This window comes from Rana temporaria, chromosome 13 (assembly GCF_905171775.1).
Source record: "Rana temporaria chromosome 13, aRanTem1.1, whole genome shotgun sequence".
NCBI classification, from domain to species: domain Eukaryota; kingdom Metazoa; phylum Chordata; class Amphibia; order Anura; family Ranidae; genus Rana; species Rana temporaria.
This window is the reverse complement of record NC_053501.1, coordinates 15,596,507-15,618,419: the sequence shown is the minus strand read 5'-3', so window position 1 is coordinate 15,618,419 and position 21,913 is coordinate 15,596,507. Positions and strand designations below refer to the sequence as shown.

Here is a 21,913-nt window from a genome sequence, read left to right as displayed (position 1 = left end):
CTGTGGGGGTCTGCTGGAAGGAGGCTTATCAGAATCTTTTTTTTTTTCTTTCGGGTTCGTTGGCTCTACATCGGGGGACAGTGTCTGTTTTTATTAGTTTTTGACACTTTTTTGAAAACCCCATACTCATTCACATGGGGGGCGGGATATGTTAAAGGGGGCTTTCAGATTCCAATAAGCCCCCTGCCTGCATAACCCCACAACCACGGCCCAGGGTTGTTGTGGGGATGAGGCCCTTGTTCCCATCAAGGTGCCTTGGGGTGGGGGCAGAGCTCCTTGTGCCCCAAAGCGCCCACCTTCCCATTATGAGGGTATGATTCAGGAGGGGGGGTGTTTAATTTTGGAGTGAGGTTTCCCTTAAAATTCATACCAAACCCAAAGGGCCTGGTATGGACTGGGGGGTACCCTACACCATTTTCAATATTTTTCTATTGCCGGCAATTTAAATGTAATTTCATTCTTTTTTTTCGAAATGTCAGTTTTGCTGAAGCATGTTCTATACACGGTACAGATGCGCCACTTTAAAGGCAGGCTAAGGGGACCCCCAGGCACTAGATTTAAAATAATTTTTCATTTTTATGGTTGCACTTCAAGCATCATTAAAATCACTGCTCCTGTAAAAACAATCTTTTTTAAAAACATGTTATGCATTGAATACCTGTCCCCCAGGGTAGTACCTGGACCCCTATATACCCTTTTTATGTGAAATTACTTGCATATAAGCCTTCAAAATGGGGGCTTGAATTGAATTTAAAATGAGGACCATTGTTATGTATAATTTTCAGGCTTTAAAATTGCTTTGGGAAATTTATGAAAAAAAGTTACTAAAGGTGAACTAGACTTTAAAGCTCTTCCCCAGCTTTTGTCATTTTAAATAGTTTGTTTGGACCAAGCTGGTCTAAAGGAACTATTCCCTTCATTAAGTGCTGCATTGGCTGCGGACGGTACGGACTCCGGCTTGGCCAATCAGAGGAAGCTTTGTATTCATTCATAGCCAGAACCCAGCACTGTGTACTGGAAGTATCTGAAGCTACACACACTTCATGCAGCACTTAGTGAATTGTTTTTAACCAAGTTGGTCCAAACAAACTATATAAGGTGACAGAAAACCTGGCGATAAGCTTTAAAACTAGCGGCAGAATGTTGCGAGTTCCTAGTGGTCCACATATGGGGCCAGATTCAGGTAGGTCAGCGGATCTTTAGATCCGCGTAACCTATCTTATTTACGATCCGCCGCCGCAAGTTTTTGAGGCAAGTGCTTAATTCAGAAAGCACTTGCCTCTAAACTTGCGGCGGCGTATTGTAAATCCCGTGGTGGAATTCAAATTCCGCGGCTAGGGGGAGTGTAATATTTAAATCAAGCGCGTCCCCGCGCCGATCGAACAGCGCATGCGCCGTCCGCAAATTTTCCCAGTGCGCATGCTCGAATTTCTGCCGCAAGGACGTCATTGGTTTCAACGTGAGCGTAACTTACGTCCAGCTCTTTTCTGAATCGACTTACACAAACGACGTAAAAATTCAAAACTCGGCGCGGGAACGACGGCCATACTTAACATAGAATACCCCTCACATAGCAGGGGTAACTATACGCCGGAAAAAGCCGAACGCAAGCGACGTAAAAAAAATGCGCCGGGCGGTCGTTCGTTTCTGAATCGGCGGAAATCGTCATTTGCATATTCGTCGCGTAAAAAAACGAAGCGCCACCTCGCGGACGGCCTGGAATTGCAGCCTAAGATCCGACGGTGTAAGTCACTTACACCTGTCGGATCTTAGGGGATCTATGCGGAACCTGATTCTATGAATCAGGCACATAGATCCGACCGACGGAACTCTGAGATATCTCTATCTGAATCTGGCCCATGGACTTTCAGCTCTGATGTTTCATGAGGCTCAGCGTGCCAAGGGGTCAGGGCCTCTTGAGTTTGGGAGCCCCTGAGGAACATAATTGTTATTTAGGCACCTCTTGCAGTTAGGAGAGTACACTGGGACATGAACGGTATACGATGGTTATTATTCTGCTATACAGACATTGTTGGATTAGGATTTCATCCATCTTGTTCGGGGCCAGACTTGAACATGTACGTCATTGGTTGGCCCATATGTCTATCCAATGGGAATAATCATGGATGATGTGTCGGCTGTCTCCAGGCAGATGGAGGAGCACTCGGTGCTGCAGTGCTCTGTCAGGTGGGGAGGATGTTGTGCGATGGGACCTTTTCGTCCTGTTATTGCCCAGCTTAGTACATGATAAAAATAAAATAAAAATCCAGTTTGCTGTGAAATGTGAGCTTTGATCCTTTTAGCCCTTTATTATAGAGGCACAGCATACAGCCGTGAGGTATGAAAGTAGTAAAATTCTGACTGGTGTAAAATCGGAGATTTCTCCAACTATGTCGTATTGTATAAGAAGGTGTAAACAAAGATAACCTGTAATGTGTCATACAACGTGCCATACTTTGCAGCAGGTAAAACTGACTGCAATAGCTTTTATTAGTGAGCTAAGCATATAATTGAGAAAAAGCTTTCCTAAAATCTGTGCTTCTCTGCGGCAGCCATGGTCTCCGTACACCAAGCAGAAGGCGGATTTGTCACTTGAAGGCACAAATAGAAGCTTTTCACACAATCTGTCACCAGCACTGTGTGCAAAACAACTGTGAAATACGTCAGCGATTTGTGTCCTCCCCGAGACTCCCATCTCATGCTTTGCACTAACAAAATACAGTTAACACATCTTCTACCACAACCCTCAGGTCACAGCTTTGGGATTTCACTCAGTGACGTTAAATCCCCTGTGCAGGATTACCAAGATCCTGGAAATACGGCCTGGCGGAGTGACCTCCGTCCAGAGTCTATCGCTCAGTTCATATTTTCTATCTTTTTTCCCCCCAAACTATTATCCAGTAATTACTTCTAGGCCATGTTTTCCAGATCTCCTCCTAAGTAACAGATGAAATGGTATCCTTCAGTCAGCTCACCTTAAAGCGGAGGTTCACCCATACCTTACACATTTTCCCCTTAGCTTCATGCTCGTTTTGTCTAGGGAAATCGGCTATTTGTTTTAAAATATGATCCGTACTTGCCCGTTTACGAGATGCATCTTCTCCGCCGCTTCCGGGTATGGGCTGCGGGACTGGGCGTTCCTTCTTGATTGACAGTCTTCCGAGAGGCTTCCGACGGTCGCATCCATCGCGTCACGATTTTCCGAAAGAAGCCGAACGTCGGTGCGCAGTATAGAGCCGCACCGACGTTCGGCTTCTTTCGGCTACGTGTGACGCGATGGATGCGACTGTCGGAAGCCTCTCGGAAGACTGTCAATCAAGAAGGAACGCCCGCTCCCGAAGACCCATACCCGGAAGCGACGGAAGAAGATGCAGCTCGAAAACGGGTAAGTACTGCTCATATTTTAAAACAAATAGCCGATTCCCCTAGACAAAACGAGCAGGAATCTAAGGGGAAAAAAAAAAAAAAAAGGAATTGGGTGAACTCCCGCTTTTAAGCCTTGTACACACAGTTCGATTGTTGGCAGGGGATCGTTGACAGACTGTTGTCCTAAAATCTTACCGTTAGTATGCTCCTTTTGACAATTGTTGTCCAATTTTCCACCAACAAATGTTGGATGATGACAGGCTAGTAAATTTTCAGCAGACAACGGATTGATGTCTGATTTTCCTATGGTCAGTACACAAATACGTCACACAAAAGTCGAAAGCACAAATACGCACGCTCGGAATCAATGCTCACCAAACACGAAATTAGCAGAACGGGCCCAAAGGGTGGTGCTCAAGAGCTGAAATTCCTCGTAGTACCTCACTGAGTGTGTTTGTGGCAAAACAATTGTGTAACGTTAGTATGCAAGACAAGATCCTGGCACACGTCCTTTTGACAAATCAGACGCTCAGTTGGCCAACAATCGTATCGTGTGCACAAGGCTTAAGACCTGAAATGGCCCAAAAGACGCACAGGACTCTTCTGCAAACCGCTCCGTAGCCAGCCCAGAGCTGTGTAAACTGGCTCTATTGAGAGTCGGTCAGTCTCCTGACATGCGAATTGGATACGAGAAAACCCCTGCATACAATTTGCACCAGTGTGAACCCAGCCTTATAGCTACCTGGAAGTCTGGAGCAGGACTGAATAGTCATAATTAGGGGCTGAAGTTAAGAAAAACAGGAAATTCCTTCAGCTGTGATGCTGCTGGAAAATCAGGAAAGCAAGACCTTTAGGCTGGGTTCACACTACTACACTACTTTCATCCTACTTTGCTCTGCTACATTGGTCCTACATTTATCCTACATTGGTCCTACATCCATCCTACTTTCATGAACAGGATACTACTTTGGTCCGACTTCAATGATATTCAATGGGCCTGAAGTAGGATCAATGTAGGACCAAAAGTAGTACAGGGAGCATTTTCAAAGTCGGACCGACTTGTGTAGGACCAGTTAAGACCGCTCTCATAGGGAAACATTGATTTTCACACGTCATGCTACATGAGGCTCCCAATGTAGGACCGTTTGTCGGACCAGTGTGAACGACAGTAGTACGACTTTCATCCTACTCTGCGACATTGGCCCTAAATCCATCCGACTTTCATGAACAGGATACTACTTTGATCCGACTTTGTGATAGTCTGACTTGTTCTTTGACCAATCAAAACAATCCCAGAGTGAGATAAATTATTTTTACTGCTGCTGTAATCGTATGTCGGATGTCAAAAGTCGGATGGTAAGGACAAGGCACCTACTTTGATCCGACTTCAATGATATTCAATGGGCTGAAGTAGGATCAAAGTAGTACAGGGAGCATTTTCAAAGTCGGACCGACTTGTGTCGGACCAGTTAAGACGGCTCTCATAGGGAAACATTGATTTTCACACGTCATGCTACATGAGCTCCCAATGTCGGAGCGTTTGTCGGACCAGTGTGAACCCGGCCTTAGTAGACATTTAGGCCCCTTTTACACGAGCAGTCTAAGCTAGGTCCGCCTGTCTGATTTTCAGGTGTACCCCGATCGGACCCTCTAATATCATCTATTAAGCATCAGATGTAAATGGTCATGTCCGTTTACAACCGCCGACATCCAATCCGATAAAAACAGACGGATGGGGATCTGTTCCTCATCCATCTAGCTGATCAGATGGCATGTGGTGTAAATGGACAGGCGGTTCACTTGCATTCAACATCCTATAGAGGTGAGAGGGCTGTGTTTTCTCTGCATAAGCACAGCGACCACAGACAAGTTATCTGCTTTCTCAGCAGCAAACAGATTCCCGCTGAGCAGGTGGACGCCTAGTGAAGTCCACCCCGGCTGAAAGGGGCCTAATGCATGGGTCGATTTAAAAAAAATAAAAAAAATAAAATCGAAAATCAGAAATGTTGTGCATTTTGAAATCCGATAATGCCACCATCGATTTCGGAATTCGACCAACCAAGCCCTCAATTTCACCTCATGTTGCTACAGAAAAGAAATTACATGGACGGGAATCTTCTTTTCTTTCCAGGTCACAGCTAATGCGCATTTCTTTTTCGATCATATTTCTCACACGATTCTCCCATCATTGTTTGGAAAAAAAAGAATTCAAAAATGTACAACATGCCTGATCAATCAAATTTGATGGCCACATGAAAATCAGCCGTTGTTGCGGGCCATTAATGGTGAGAAATTCAAACGAAAGAAAATGAGTTCGGAATTCGATCCACGTATGGCCAACTTTAGAGGGAGACTTACTAAAACTGGTGCATGCAGAATCTGTTGCAGCTGTGCATCGTAGGCAATCAGCTTCTAACGTCCGTTTGTTCAATTAAAGTGGTTGTAAAGGCTGAGGCCAGGTTCGTGCCTGGGGTCCGGTGAACAACTGAATTTGCACATGAACCGGACCCAAAAGACACACCGGACCCTGTTTCAATCTTGAAAGTCCTGGACATGTGTGAAAATGGATGCAGGGAAACCTGCATATGTGTGAACCCAGCCTGAAGGTTTTTTTTTTTCCTCCATGCATGAAGGTAAAAAAAAAAAAACCTGTATGCTGCTCCCCCACAGCACTCACCTGAGCTCCTGCTCGATCCAGTGTGCAGGAGAGCCTCGGCAGTCCTGGGACTCCCTCTCCTCATTGGATGAGACAGCAGCAGGAGTCATTGGCACCCACTGCTGTCAATCATAGCCAGTGAGCTAATAAGGAGAGAGCGGAGGGCGAGCAGCGACTCAAATCGTCTTATGGATGCGCAGAGCTCGGGAGCGAGCATGCACCAATAGCAAGTGAGAGACAGAGATTGGCGCTCCAGGCAGGTCTTGTTGGGTGCAAATCTTCTTCTCAGGAACTGAGGGTGTTAGCAATGCACATAGCAAATAAGAACAAAAGATGATCAGAACAGCCGCACTCCAATACAACGTAACTTTAATGTAAAAAAATGGAAACAGGCACTACAAGTCAAAGCAACGAAACCTAGGACAGCTGACACCTTTCATACTAACTTCAGTGTTTACTCATAGCTTTAGTGTGAAACGCGTCAGCTGTCCTAGTTTTCGTTTCCAGTTTTTTACATTAAAGCGGAGGTTCACCCATATATATTACTTTTTTCCCTTAGATGGATGCTCGTTTTGTCTAGGGGAATCGGCTAGATGTTTTAAAATATGATCCGTACTTACCGTTTACGAGATGCATCTTCTCCGTCGCTTCCGGGTATGGGCTGCGGGACTGGGCGTTCCTATGTTGATTGACAGTCTTCCGAGAGGCTTTCCGACGGTCGCATCCATCGCGTCACGATTTTCCGAAAGAAGCCGAACGTCGGTGCGCAGGCGCAGTATAGAGCCGCACCGACGTTCGGCTTCTTTCGGCTACGAGTGACGCGATGGATGCGACCGTCGGAAGCCTCTCGGAAGACTGTCAATCAAGAAGGAACGCCCAGTCCCGGAGAGTCCATACCCGGAAGCGACGGAGGAGATGCATCTCGTAAACGGTAAGTACGGCTCATATTTTAAAACAATTAGCCGATTCCCCTAGACAAAACGAGCATCCATCTAAGGGGAAAATATCAAACAATGAATAAATGGGTGAACTCCCGCTTTAAAGTTACGTTGGATTGGAGTGCGGCTGTCCTGATCATCTTTTGTTCTTATTCACCAATAGCAAGTGGCTTGCTTTTGGGGGCACTGGTAAGGAGAAGCCAGGAGTGCCAGTGGGGAACCCGAGAAGAGGAGGATCGATGTTGCCCTGTGCAAAAATCACTGCACAGAGCAGGTAAGTATAACATGTTTGTAATTCATTTGAATGCCAAAATGATAAATAATAATTGAGGAAGATACCTACGTCCTATCAAAGTGGAAAGATTTGTGGTTGAGGCCAATGGACTTTAATGATAATATTTAAGATACAAATATGTAAAACAAATAAAATGTTATTAAATTAACATCAACGTGTTAAAAAATACAGCTCCGTCTTTTCAAATAAAGAAGGTGCAACTGAGAGAAATAGCATGTCTTTATTCGAACAGACAGAGCTGTATTTTTAAACCTTTATGTTTTAACATGTTAATTTAATAAAATTCGATTTGTTTTACATATTTGTGTATCTTAACGGTACCATTAAAGTTCAATAGCCTCAATCACAAATCTTTCCATGTTTGGGATAAAAAAATAAAAGGGAAGCCGAACCTTTACTACCACGTTGAGCTTCGATTATAAAACCTGGAAGCCCATTGGTTTCTATGCAGATCTGCTCCAGTTTTAGTAAATAACCCTCATAGTGTAAGGACATGTGTCCAAGAACCTAAAAGCAGCATGATGGTTTCAGTGCAGTTTTCGCTCAGAATTTCACTTTCAATACCCTAATCTCATATCAAAGTGTGATTGGCATAGTGTACCCTCCGCCACCTAAAGGTAGCTTATAATCGGAACCTCACCCACAGGCCTGCAGATTTGCCAAGGTCTGTTCACAGATGGATGCAGTCAAGGCAGATATCTGATCGTTCATTACAGCCAGTCCATGGCTCAGGCAAGGCCCCCCCCCCGTACTAGGGTGTGGATATGGTCTCGGACTTCTTTAAAATGCAGCCCCACCCACTTCTTCAACGTGCGCCCTTAAATAAAAAGCACGATGTAAGCTTTCCCTCGACAAAGCGACAATACGGGGAAACACAAGTAAAAACAGGACAAATCCATTTATAAATAAATTGCATCATCGAGGATTGCTCATGTATGCTGGAATGGCTCCTCGCATTGCACAAGCTCCCCCCTCCCCCATCCGTCTCTGAAAATATTGTTTACTGAGCCATGTTACTTACTGATTTATACAGCAGAGGGCGCTGCCAACTAACCCCCCCCCCCCCCCAGTATGGTAAGGAAATCATTTCCATCCCCGATATTGAAAAATACACCATTTATAATCCAGGACTTCCCAGAGGTCCAAGCGTGCACCTCCCTGCACTCTACAATTCACACAAACATTTGTAAGGTCAGCAAATATTCCAGAGATTGCACCACCTCCAGCGACTGCTCGCTACACATGCGCCCCCTCCTCACAAGAATGAGTCATCACACTACCTGCCTGGAAACAATGTATACACTGTGTACACTCATGTCGTCACAGGCAGCCATTGCAAAAAACGGCTTGCAGCAAAGTGTGGTGGCCAGGAGGGGGTTACCATTCATATACAGTCAGCCAGAATGGGGGGGGGATGTTAGAAGAGACAGACGGAAACAGCTTAGTCAGCGTCTGCTGCCAGAAATCACCCACAATATCAGTACAATAGAGCCTCCAGCACATATGAAAAGGGGGGGGGGGGGGGGTTTCCTGCATGCATGTGTGGAAGGTATAACACATACATGCAGTTATGAACTCCCACAATGTGTACACTTCATGCCACTCTGATCCTGTGTACCTATGGGGAGACCACTGTGCAGACCCCACAGTACACAATCTAAAACGTGGAATATTCAAACTTCCAGATGGTTCTGTGCGATCCAGCACGAAGCCTGAAATATATCCCGTTGTGCCAAAACAGCCGCCGTTCATGAGGCCGAAATACAGACCGAGATCGGTTCCCCCCCCCCCCCCCCTTTTCTGGCCTATAGGTTACATAAGTCACTGTTGTCTAGCCACGTTAACACCATGGGGATGCATTTCAGCATGTGTGTGTTTTAGACTTGTACGACGTGCATTGCCAAGGACGCCACCGACTACGAAACTGCAGCAAAATGGAGTCCTCAATGCACATGGCTGCACAGGCATGATGTGAACATGAAAAAAAAAACACCCAACTCTAACATGTACAAACATTGGACCTGTGCTGGAGAATGCTGCAACATGTACAAAGGCCGCTTATATTGGAGGATTGCGGCCCTCGAGGACTGGAGCCGTGCGCTGACTGTAATAACATCTGAGCATGTGACACTTTTACAAAACGGCAGCAGTAATGGAGTTTATATAGAGGACATGTCGTGTGCATGTTAGGGAGACGAGTGGGCAGCACACGGACACGGGAGGAGCAATGTCCAGGCATGTTAGAGGCCCCACATAGACAGCAAGAGAAGAAAACACATGGGGGGGGGGGGGAGAAGCAGCACAGTCAGCACCAGAAGGAAAAAGCATAACATGCTGCAAGCATAAAGAACGCAATACAAAGTATTACATATCCCAAACCAGAGAAGATAGCACTGCAAGAGGAGACGGCTCAGGGTACAGCAAGCCGAGATCCCAAATGAAACAGCAGAGAGAGCACAAAGCAAACAAGTCTGCTCAGTGAGACAGCAGAGAGGAGCACAGCAAGCAGAGACGGGGGCAACAGCAAGCAGAGACAGGGGGGCAACAGCAAGCAGAGACTGCTCGGTCAGACAGCAGAGAGGGGCACAGCAAGAAAAGACTGTTCAGTGAGACAGCAGAGATAGGCACAACAGGCAGAGATAGCAGAGAGGAGCACAGCAAGCAGAGACAGGGGGGCAACAGCAAGCAGAGACAGGGGGGCAACAGCAAGCAGAGACTGGGGGGCAACAGCAAGCAGAGACTGCTCGGTCAGACAGCAGAGAGGGGCACAGCAAGAAAAGACTGTTCAGTGAGACAGCAGAGATAGGCACAACAGGCAGAGACAGCAGAGAGAGGAGCACAGCAAGCAGAGACTCCTCAGTGAGACAGCAGAGATGGGCACAGCAAGCAGAAAGCTCAATGAGACAGCAAAGATGGGCACAACAGGCAGAGACTGGTCAGTGAGGCAGCAGAGATGGGCACAGCAAGCAGAGACTGTTCCGTGAGATAGGTGGGGTGGGGGGGTGCATAACAGCCGAGGCTGCTCAGTGAGACAGCAGAGATGGAAGCACAGCATCCAGGGTGCTCAGTGAGCTGGGGTGGCACAGCAGAGATTTTCTAAGTGAGGCGGCAGAGATGTTTTTTAGTGTGACAGCAAAGGGGTAGCATAGCAGGCAGAGAGTGCTCAGTGACACAGCAGAAAGGAGTCACAGCAGGCAGACGCTGCTCAGTAAAACAGCCAAGGGGGGTGCACAGCAGACTGCTCAGTAAAACAGCCAAGGGGGTGCACAGCAAACAGAGAATGCTCAGTGAAAACAGCAGAGGGGAGACACATCAGTGAAACAGCCAAAGGGGTGCACAGCAGAGGTTGCTCGGTAAGAAAACAGAGGGGATGCATAGCAGAAAGAGAGTGTTCAGTGAGACAGCAGAGGGGGGATGCAGAGTGGCAGATCACACAGCAAGACAGCAGAGAGTAGGCACAGCAGGCACAGTACTCCATGAGACAGCAGAGCAAGCCAGAAATAGCAGCACATTAGAACAAGCTAGGATTAGAAAGCACAGAGACAGCACAACGCTCCGAGAGTGCACAATCACAGGCAATCTCCTACATCTAACTCCCCCATAAAAAAAATCATAATAAAACAGTGACCGCAGCAGCAACAGTGGTTATATGAATCAAATTTATTACAATGTAATCAGCTCCAAGGCACATAACAGTGGTCTGTTATACTACAGAAATGTGTTCTGGACAAAAGAAAAAAAAGGTTCTGCCCACCCTAAATGTACAGACGGCAATTTGCTCTACAGTTTAAAAGCATTCGTGCAAAAAGAAAAAACAAAAAATATATATATATATAATTTTCTTATATAAAGAAATATGTAACCCTCTACTGGCCCAGAGACAGCAATGTACTGCCAGCACTCGATGGGTTAAACCAATTATAATTGCATTGTGTAGACCTGCAGAAACCTGCAAACTGATAATTACACTGGATTATACACCCTCCGAGTATCAGAGTAAAGGAGGGGTGTGGGGGGGGGGGGGGGGTACAACATTGTCTTATGTGTCACACCCACCTCAAAGGAACAGGGGGATATGGGCATATATAGCAGTTTTATTTTATTTTTTTTACAGATTTAATAGTTTTACTGTCCACCCCTCCCCCCCACCCTTGAGAGAAGTGCGTACATTACAAAAATGACACACTAGCAGCATCGCTAAGTGCTAGAAACCATTACCTAGTGGACACACTTGCAACAAAACGTTTAAAAAAAAAAAAAATGATAAAAGTAAAAAGGGGGAGGGGGGGGGGGGAATATAAGGAGCGATAATAATCCCACAACACCCAAAACATGAGCTCTGTCACCCTTCAAATGAAGTGTACATAACAAGTGTCTCAAAATGATTGAAACACCACAAAAATAAGATCTGTACATAAGACTAAGTTTATGTGACGGTCCTGCTTTGCCAGGATCCGGAGAAAAAAAAAAAAGCTTTATACAGCCTCCGCGTCCTGCTTTGCCGAGGGGATTCCACCGTTTGCTGTCCTGCAAGGTCCGCTCCACCGGCAGGGCAGATCCTTTTTTTTTTTTTTTTTTTTACACATCAGCTTCATAATAAACTCCGCCATGTTATTCCCAAAAAGATGAAGAGTACAAAGTGTCTGTATCTCAACCACCAGAAACCTCCCCCCCCTCCCCCCAAAAAATCTTGGATCACATGTCTTGGGGGGGGGAATGGGGAGACATTTCTGGGCTGCATTTGATGTAAATAATGTTTGGTGTCCAGGATTCACATCACCACACCCCGGAGCCTGTCCTTGGTCTGCAAGTTATAGATGAGGGAGCTGGATAAAAGGTTTATGTACACATAACATCCACTCTTACTAAGGGTCTCTCTCCTTTTTAACCTTAACATCCCCGGCAAGAATGGTCGCAATCTCCCCCTGCATGAAAGCCCAAGGTACGTTAGATCCAACCAAGGGGCACTTCTCTCCACTGGGGCAGTAGACCTCACCCGTTGCTCCCTGGGCCTTGATGCTCTCTCTAGAGCAGGGGAAGCAGAATTTGTGGCTGGGTACGGATGGGCACTGGACAAAGTGTGTGTCCTCTAGGCGCTCATGGCAGATGGTGCAGCACAGAGGGCCGCTGTTGGCCATGGGCGAGTCGGGAATGTTCTGGGGGTGCACTTGGTCCATTCCTGGATGAGGGGCTCCCCCAGCAGGTGCCACCTGGAGGCTGAGTTCTGCAGAACCCCCTCCGTTTCGGGAATTCAGACGTCTCTGGCCAGGTACTGATGCTGGCGACACCGGGCTGCTGCTATTCCGCCGTGCGGATGAGGTGGTGGAGTGCACTGGGGGACCCCCACCCGTCTGTCCGTCCTTAGGGGAATGAGCGGTGCCTAAAGTGTCTGTCACTGACTGCAGTGCCGCCATAGGCGATGGCCCATTAGGTGGGGCGCTCTCAGGTGGGGTGGTTCGCTGTGGATGACCAGGGCCAAGTGGCGGTGGAGGTGGTGGTGGAGCGGGGCCGTAGTTACCTGCCGAGGAGGATGAGGATGGAGTTCCCCCAGCAGCTGCCAAACTCAACTGTTTGATACCATCCGGTTGCCCCGTGATCCACATCTGTCCCTCAGCAGAATCTGGTTCGGGTGAGGCCTTGCGTTTCCTCACCCCAGAGCGGGCCTGACTGCTCCCCCCAGCCGAGGAGGATGCGGCGGCGGCAGCCGCTGCCAAGGCTCGGGGCAGGTTCACCAGAGCGCTCGGCAGCATGGGGCATCCAGGGTCCAGGTAGGGCTGTGGTAACATATCTGCAACGACCATCTCCTTAAAGAAACGTACTGACTCTGGAAGAAGGTCACCCAGCAGACGCCAGTCCCCAGAGCCATGTTTGCGTTCATACTCCAAATACTTAAAGCCCGAGGACAGACCGCGGCCAAAGTCCTTCATGCAGTCCTGGTACATCTGCTTGGCAACACCAGAGGCTGAGCTGAACACGTTGAGGGAGCCGCTGGGATATTCCACAAACAGTTTGAGTTCATAGTCCATCAGACCTGGCTTGGACGTGGCGTCAAAGGCGAACACTCGCCCCAGCAGTGCATGGTCTTTCTTGAAGCGGACATCAAAGGGTGTGCATGCCGACAAGGTGAGCAGGGTGTCCCGCACTGCCTTGGGTTTCCCTACCCATTCCTCGGCCCGGGAACGCAGGCTCTCCGTCAGTTCTGAGAGGGCTTCGCTGTTCCTCTGCTTCTCCTTGAGCTCTCGTTCCTGGTCGGTGCTGGAGACTGAGCCCGGGCGCTTAGGGTCACCCGAAGAGCTGGATGAGGGGGGTGGTGGCCCGCTGAGGCCGCTAGAGCCCCTTCCAAGCACATGTTGGGCCCCGGATGAAGAGGCTGTAGGAGGGCCATTTAGCAAAGTCTGAGGGAGCAGGTTTGGTGGGACGCTCATCTGTCCAGGTCCCAGCTGGGGGATTAGTCCGTGGCCCGTACGGCCCCGGGAATTCGGGCTCTGGCGGTTCAGTTCAGGGGGGCCGTCCTCACCGGGCTTGGGGAACCCGTTAAGGCCGTTGGGAAGACGTGCCGCGGCGGCCAACGTGTATTCAAAGCGACCGCGGTCGGTCAGTCCATACCTCTCTAGTCCAGACGCCGCGGCCGCCTTGGACGCCCCGTCTAGGTGATTGAGCTGGGCCGTGTCCTTGGCGGTCAGGGCTGCTTGCACGGCTGGGTGCTGTTTGGCTGCCCCGCCGGAGCCGGGCCCCTGTGGCCCCGGAGAGCGCCCATCCTGGAAGCCATGGCTTCGTTTGAGCTGGCGTGCGGTGTCGATGACGAACTCAATGCGGTCAGCGCCCTCGTAGTTGACGCAGCCTCTGCACACAGGCTCGGTGAAGTCCCAGATCATGGCCCATGGCATTCGTGGCAGGTCACACAGGTAACACGACTGGCGGCGTGACGAGGACACCTGTGCCGCTGACATGCTGCGCGGGGGAAGGGGCTCACTCACTCACTGGCAGGGGGTCATGCAGCAGTTCCGCCTCCTTACGGCTCTGTGAACGGTGCTGTGCTCCGGTCCGTACCGGGCGTGCTCTGCTTCTCTCTCTCCTCCGCTTCTCTGCAAGCCGCAGCCCGCCTGGAGCGCGCAATGCCGGGGCCGCGCAGGGCTGGGATTCCGCGCGTGCGCACTGGGCCGCGCCGCCTCCACCGCCAGCCGAGGAATGCCACCTGGCCGTGACGTCACGCAGCTTGTTGCGTTGCTGGAAATGAGAGGCGCGTGCGCGCTGCCGGTCCCCGCCCCGTCTGCGGCCCCTCGACGCACGTGTGTGCTGGTCGACACGTGACTTGCTGCAGCACATGCTTCAAGGAGGGGGGAGGGGCATGCTGGGAGGTGTAGTGCCACCATTGGATATTATTGTAGGGAATGCTGGGAGGTGTAGTACCACCACTAGATATTGTTATAAGGCACTCAACGTTACCATAGGACATGCTGGGGATGTAGTACTATCACCAGATATTTATAGGGCACGCTGGAAGGTGTAGTACTGCCATCAGACATTACTATTGGGCATACTGGGAGGTGTAGTATAACCAAACATAGTTATAGGACATGCTGGGATGTGTCGTACCACCATCAGACATTATTATAAGGCATTCTGGGAGGTGTAGTACCATCACTAGATACTATAGGGCTTGCTGGCAAGAGTAGTACTACCATTAGACATGCTGGAAGGTGTAGTACTGCCATCAGACATTACTATTGGGCATACTGGGAGGTGTAGTACAACCAAACATAGTTATAGGACATGCTGGGATGTGTCGTACCACCATCAGACATTATTATAGGGCATGCTGGGAGGTGTAGTACCACAAGCTGTTATTATAGGGCATGCTTGTAGGTGTAGTACCACCATCAGACATTATTATAAGGCATGCTGGGAGGTGTAGTACCATCACTAGATACTATAGGGCTTGCTGGCAAGAGTAGTACTACCATCAGACATGCTGGGAGTTGTAGTACCACAAGCTGTTATAGGGCATGCTGGGAGGTGTAGTACCAAAAGCTGTTTTAGGGCATGCTGGGAGCTTTAGTACCACCAGCTGTTATTATAGGGCATGCTTGTACGTGTAGTACCACCAGCTAATATTATAGGGCATGCTGAGAGGTGTAGTTCCACCATCAGACATTATTATTGACGGTGGACAGCTATTACTATTGGACATGCTTGGAGGTGTAGTACTACCGTTAAATATTATTATAGGGCATGCTGGGAGGTGTAGTATCATCAGCTGTTATTATAGGGCATGTAGGTGTAGTACTACTGCCAGATATTATTATAGGACTTGTTGGGAGGTGTAGTACCACCACTAGATATTATTGTAGGGCATGCTGGGAGGTGCAGTATCACCAGACACTATAAAACACGTTGGGACTTGTGGTGCCCCCATCAGGCGGGGCATGCTTGTAGTTCCTTCATCAGCCTGCTGTTATCAGGGTACGTTGGTAGTACCCTAGGGCATGCTGGGAGATGTAGTCTTACTACCAAACCATTATAGACATGCTGGGAGTTGTGGTTCCTCCCTCACACCATTGTTAGAAGACATGCTGGGAGTTGTGGTGCCTCTTTTATAGTAACAGATCACTCCCAGCCTGGTAATAGTTTCCTCCTGGTCACGGTGAAATCTGCCATATGTCGCCCTGCCCCTGGCATGTTCTGTGGTACATGTGTCGGCACACATGTGTGTTCTGTTTATTTACATGTAATCAGGACGGCTGTCCTCATAAGTCTCTTCCTGCTCTGACGTTGATGTGACTAATTTCTTAATCATGACCCGGGTGTAAAGTGCAGGTTGGCACCGTGATGAAAGTGGGGGGGGGGGGGGGGGGGGGGGGATTTGGAACAGCACATGGTGGAGGGTGACGGGTATTCCTGTATTGGCCCCCGGGTGTGGTGACGGGGAATGTTCCCGGGCGTGGTGACGGAGAACCAGGGTGAGATAAACACACACACCATTCTATTCACGTTGTTTTGTTCCATTTTGTTTTTAGTTGGGCAAATGTCCAGCAGAGGATTCTGGGAGTCCGGGCAGCGCTCATTCTGGCACTCGGCCAAACCCCTCCCGATGGATGCCTTTCTGTGTTGCTATGGAGACCTTGAGATGAGCGCAAAACTGACTCCACCCCAGGAAACACACTTAACCCCTTCCAAGGACCAGCGTGACAGAGCGATCATGTCCGCCGCAGTCATTCAAGGCTGAAACATTTGGCGAAAAAAGCACAACCAATGCGTTTTGTAGATATGTAGGGTAACCGGACAGGGACGGCTCTGCCCACTGCGTACATTATCAATAAAAGACTGAACTCTGCTTTCCAGAGGTTAAATTATAACTTCAATATGGGAGGATCAGCGGTACTACAAAGTGTAAAACAGGAGATCAGATTATAGCCGAGCGCAGAGTACAAGGGGCGGGGGGCCTGGGGAAAGAGTATGTAACAAGAGACCAGTGAGATGTCAGAGAGGCTGAGGACAAGATGGAGGAGGGAAGAGGACAAGATGGAGGAGGGAAGAGGACAAGATGGAGGAGGGAAGTGGACAAGATAGAGAAGGGAAGAGGACAAGATGCAAGAGTGATAAGGACAGGATGTAGGAGGGAAGAGGACAAGAGGGATATGACAAGGTGAATAAGGGCATAGGACAAAAAGGAAGAGGACAAGACGGAGGAGGAATGAAGACGAGATTTAATGATTAAATAGAGGAGTGAGGTATAATGATTCGATAAAGGAGTGAAGAGGACAAGATGAAGTAGGGAAGAGGAGAAGATGAAGTAGGGAAGAGGACAAGATGGAGGAGGGAAGAGGAGAAGATGAAGTAGGGAAGAGGACAAGATAAAAGAGGGAAACAGACAGGATAAAAGAGGGATAAAAACAAGATGGATAAGGGAAGAGGACAAGATGGAGGAGGGAAGAGGACAAGGTGAAGTAGGGAGGAGGACAAGATAAAAGAGGGAAACAGACAGGATAAAAGAGGGATAAAAACAAGATGGATAAGGGAAGAGGACAAGATGGAGGAGGGAAGAGGACAAGGTGAAGTAGGGAAGAGGACAAGATAAAAGAGGGAAACAGGATAAAAGAGGGATAAAAACAAGATGGATAAGGGAAGAGGACAAGATGGAGGAGGGAAGAGGAGAAGATGAAGTAGGGAAGAGGACAAGATGGAGGAGGGAAGAGGAGAAGATGAAGTAGGGAAGAGGACAAGATGGAGGAGAGAAGATGAAGTAGGGAAGAGGACAAGATGGAGGAGGGAAGAGGAGAAGATGAAGTAGGGAAGAGGACAAGATAAAAGAGGGAAACAGACAGGATAAAAGAGGGATAAAAACAAGATGGATAAGGGAAGAGGATAAGATGGAGGAGGGAAGAGGACAAGGTGAAATAGGGAAGAGGACAAGGTAAAAGAGGGAAACAGACAGGATAAAAGAGGGATAAAAACAAGATGGATAAGGGAAGAGGACAAGATGGAGGAGGGAAGAGGACAAGATGGAGGAGGGAAGAGGAGAAGATGAAGTAGGGAAGAGGACAAGATAAAAGAGGGAAACAGACAGGATAAAAGAGGGATAAAAACAAGATGGGTAAGGGAAGAGGATAAGAGGGATGGGACAAAACTGGAGGAGAGACGAGGAGAGGCTTAAAGCAATATAGGTGGAAGAAGAGGAGAAGATGGAAAAGAGGTGAGGAGATACCAAGGACAGTATGGAGGAGGGATAAAAAGAGACTAAAGATGAAATAGAGCAGAGATAAGAGGACACAGAGAACGACATGAAGGGGGACTGATGAAAGACTGGGGACAACATAGAGGAGGGTTAACCGAAGACTGAGGACAACATGGAAGAAGGATGAGCAACTGAGGACAGTATGGAAGAGGAGTGAGCGGAGACTGGGGACAACATAGAGGAGGGTTAACCGAAGACTGAGGACAACATGGAAGAAGGATGAGCAACTGAGGACAGAATGGAAGAGGAGTGAGCGGAGACTGGGGACAACATAGAGGAGGGTTAACCGAAGACTGAGGACAACATGGAAGAAGGATGAGCAACTGAGGACAGTATGGAAGAGGAGTGAGCAGAGACTGGGGACAACATGAAGGAAGGATGAGGGGAGAATGATTACAAGGAGGAAGGATGAGAAGAGACTAGGGGCAATATGCAGGAGGAATTGTAGACTGAGGCCAAGTTGGGGGGAGAAGATGCTAAGGATAGCATGGAGGACACATCAAGGAGACTGGAGGCAACATTAGAAGAATGAGGAGGAACTCAGGAGGACATGGGAGAGGGTTGAGGAGAAACTGGATGACTCAGAGGAGGGATTATGAGTGAATGAGGACTACATGGTGGACGGTTGAGGAGCGAATAGGGACAACATGGAGGATAAATGACGAGAGACTGATGAGGAGAGACTAAGGACAGTATAGAGGAGGGATAGAAGTTGACTGAAGACAGCATGGATAAGGGCTGATAGGACAGTGAGGACAACATGTAGGAGGGATGAGGAGAGACAGAGAACAGTATGAAGAGAAAGGATTATTCGAGACAACATAAAAAAAGGATGAGGAGTTACTAAGGATAGGATAAAGGGAATCGGCAGTCTGCATTTAATAATTCTCTCTTTTTCATTCTCCTATCATGTATTGTGGTCATATCATGTAAATTGTTTTATATGGATATTTGTATATGAAAATAACCATTGTGTTTTGTGCGCTTACCTTAAATATTACGAATAGCACCTCACCTAAAAAATCCCTATATTTGGAGGAGAATTCTTCTCTTCCTTATATGTATTTTTGGATAGGATAAAGGGAAAATAAGGGAGACTGTGGACATGAAGGAAGGATGAAGATAGGAGGACATAAAGGCAGGATAGGGAGAGACTGAGGAGAACATGAAGGAGGGATGAGGAGAAACTGTGAATGGCATTTTGAGATGTGTACAGAAAGAGGTCCACCTGGAGTAAGGATGAGTAGAGATTGAAGACAACATGAAGTAGGGATGGAGAGGGACTAAGAACAAAATGGAGAAGTGACCAGTAGAAACTGAGGGCAACATAGGGATAAGGGCAGTGTTAATTTTTGTAGACGAAAATATTTTTGTAAATGAAATGAATACTATTTTAGTTGACTAAAATACAACCAATACTAAAACAATTCAAATGACTAAAATACGACTAAAAGTACATTTTAATTCAAATTACGACTAATAGTACATTTCAATTAAAATTACTAAAATACGACTAAAAGTACATTTCAATTCAAATGACTAAAATACGTCTAAAAGTACATTTCAATTCAAATGACTAAAATACGTCTAAAAGTACATTTCAATTCAAATTACTAAAATACGACTAAAAGTACATTTCAATTCAAATTACTAAATTACGACTAAATATACATTTTAATTCAAATTACTAAATTACGACTAAATGTAAAATTGCATTATAGTCAAAAACTATGACTAAAACTTAATCGAAATGTAATTTTTTTTATACTGGTTATATATCTCAATGGCTAAATCTGTGTATATAGTACATGTTCAAACTTTAATATGTAATTAATAACATGGTATTAGATTTTTACTCCAGGAGTATACAATGGGGAAAATATTTATTTGATCCCCTGCAGATTGTGTAAGTTTGCCCATTTACAAAGATGTATTTTAAATGATAGAGACAGAATATCAACCAAAAATTCAGAAAAAAACACACAATACAAATGTTATAAGTTAATTGCAGTTCAGTGAGTAAAATAAGTATTTGATCCCCAAGCAAAACATGACTTAGTGGAGAATCCCTTGTTGGTGAGCACAGAGGTCAGACATTTCCTGTAGTTGGTTATCAGGTTTTCACACATCTCAGGAGGGATTTCTGTCCACTGTTTTTTTACAGATCTTCTCTAAATACTTAAAGGGGGTTGTAAAGGTTTGTTTTTTATTTTCTAAATAGGTTCCTTAAAGCTAGTGCATTGTTGGTTCACTTACCTTTTCCTTCCATTTCCCTTCTAAATGTTTTTTTTTCTTTGTCTGAATTTCTCACTTCCTGTTCCTCCTCAGTAAGCTGTTCTGGCTGACTAACCCCCAGCCAGATGATGGAGGCAAGCATGAAAATGACATTTACTGTAATTTCAATGAACATCTAAATGATTCAGAGAAGGAGTTCTGTGATCAGCTGAAACCAAAATTGAGCTCTTTGGCATTAACTCAACTCGCCGTGTTTGGAGGAAGAAAAATGCTGACTATGACCCTAAGATCACCATCCCTACAGTGAAGCATGGAGGTGGAAACATGATACTTTGGGGCTGTTTCCCTGCTTAACGTACAGGCCGACTTTGTCGCATTGAGGGGCCAATTTACGGGCCATGTACTGTAAAATCTTGGATGAGAACCTTCTTCCCTCAGCCAGAACACTGAAGATGGGTCACGGATGGGTCTTCCAGCATGACAATGATCGAAAACATACCACCAAGGCAACAAAGGAGTGGCTCAAGAAAAAGCACATTAAGGTCATAGTATCGTAGATACGTTACACCGCCGCAAGTTTTCATCGCAAGTGCCTGATTCTCAAAGCACTTGTGAGAAAACTTACGCCGGCGGCCTCCGGCGTAAGCCTGCGTAATTCAAAGGGGTGTGTGCCATTTAAATTAGTCGAGCTCCCGCGCCGGACCTACTGCGCATGCTCCGTTTTGAAATTCCCGCCGTGCTTTGCGCGAAGTGACGCCATTTTTTCGAAAGGCGACGTGCGTAGCGTACTTTCGTATTCCCGGACGTCTTACGCAAGGAAATTATTTTTTGAAATTCGACGCGGGAACGACGGCCATACTTTAACATGGGCTGTGTAAAGTTAGGGCAGCTAAAACGACGACTAACTTTGCGACGGGAAACTAGACTAGCAGCGACGTAACGAACGTGAAAAACCGTTGTGGATCGCCGTAACTACTAATTTGCATACCCGACGCTGGTTTACGACGCGAACTCCCCCCAGCGGCGGCCGAGGTATTGCATCCTAAGATCCGACAGTGTAATTCAATTACACCTGTCGGATCCTAGGGCAAACTATGTGTAACTGATTCTATGATTCTATGAATCAGTTGCATAGTTAGGAAGACCCTAAAACAGAGATACGACGGCGTATCAGGAGATACGCCGTCGTATCTCTTTTGTGAATCTGGCCCATAGAGTGGACTAGTCAGTCTCCAGACCTTAATCCTATAGAAAATTTATGGAGGGAGCTGAAACTTCGAGTTGCCTAGAGACAAGAAACCTTAAAGATTTAGGGCCAGATTCACGATGGACTTACGACGGCGTATCTCCATATCCGAGCCGTTCATAGAATCAGTTACGCATTGATTTGGGCAAGATACGAGCGGCGTAAGTCTCCTACGCCGTCGTATCTTGGGGTGCATATTTATGCTGGCCGCTAGGTGGCGCTTCCGTTGATTTCCGCGTTGAATATGTAAATTAGGTAGATACGCCGATTCACGAACGTACTTGCGCCCGCTACGCCGTTTACGTTAGGCTTACATCCGGCGTAAAGTTACCCCTGCTATATGAGGTGCAGCCAATGCAAAGTAGACGTCGGCACAAGCGTATCTTCTTACGTCGTTTACGTAAGTCGTACGTGAATGGGGCTGTGCGTAGGTTACGTTCAC

General features: G+C 47.2%; 1 protein-coding gene and 1 long non-coding RNA gene across 2 annotated transcripts in view; one reads left to right on the top strand and one right to left on the bottom strand.

The window, feature by feature from the left end:
• LOC120920698 overlaps positions 1-17,307 on the top strand; it is a 108,973-nt gene extending 91,666 nt beyond the window's left edge. The window contains exon 5 of the long non-coding RNA XR_005744762.1: positions 16,273-17,307. This is a non-coding gene — a long non-coding RNA (uncharacterized LOC120920698). The remainder of the gene's footprint in view (positions 1-16,272) is intronic.
• IRF2BPL (interferon regulatory factor 2 binding protein like) lies at positions 10,897-14,404 on the bottom strand. Its single transcript, XM_040332907.1, has one exon. The coding sequence runs from the start codon at positions 14,203-14,205 to the stop codon at positions 12,121-12,123; it is 2,085 nt and encodes a 694-aa protein (XP_040188841.1). The 5' UTR covers positions 14,206-14,404; the 3' UTR covers positions 10,897-12,120.
• Positions 17,308-21,913: the final 4,606 nt, after the last annotated feature.

What these genes read in the sequence shown, in the direction of transcription:
- IRF2BPL (XM_040332907.1), bottom strand. Translation starts at nt 14,205, where the DNA reads ATGTCAGCGGCACAGGTGTCCTCGTCACGCCGCCAGTCGTGTTACCTG.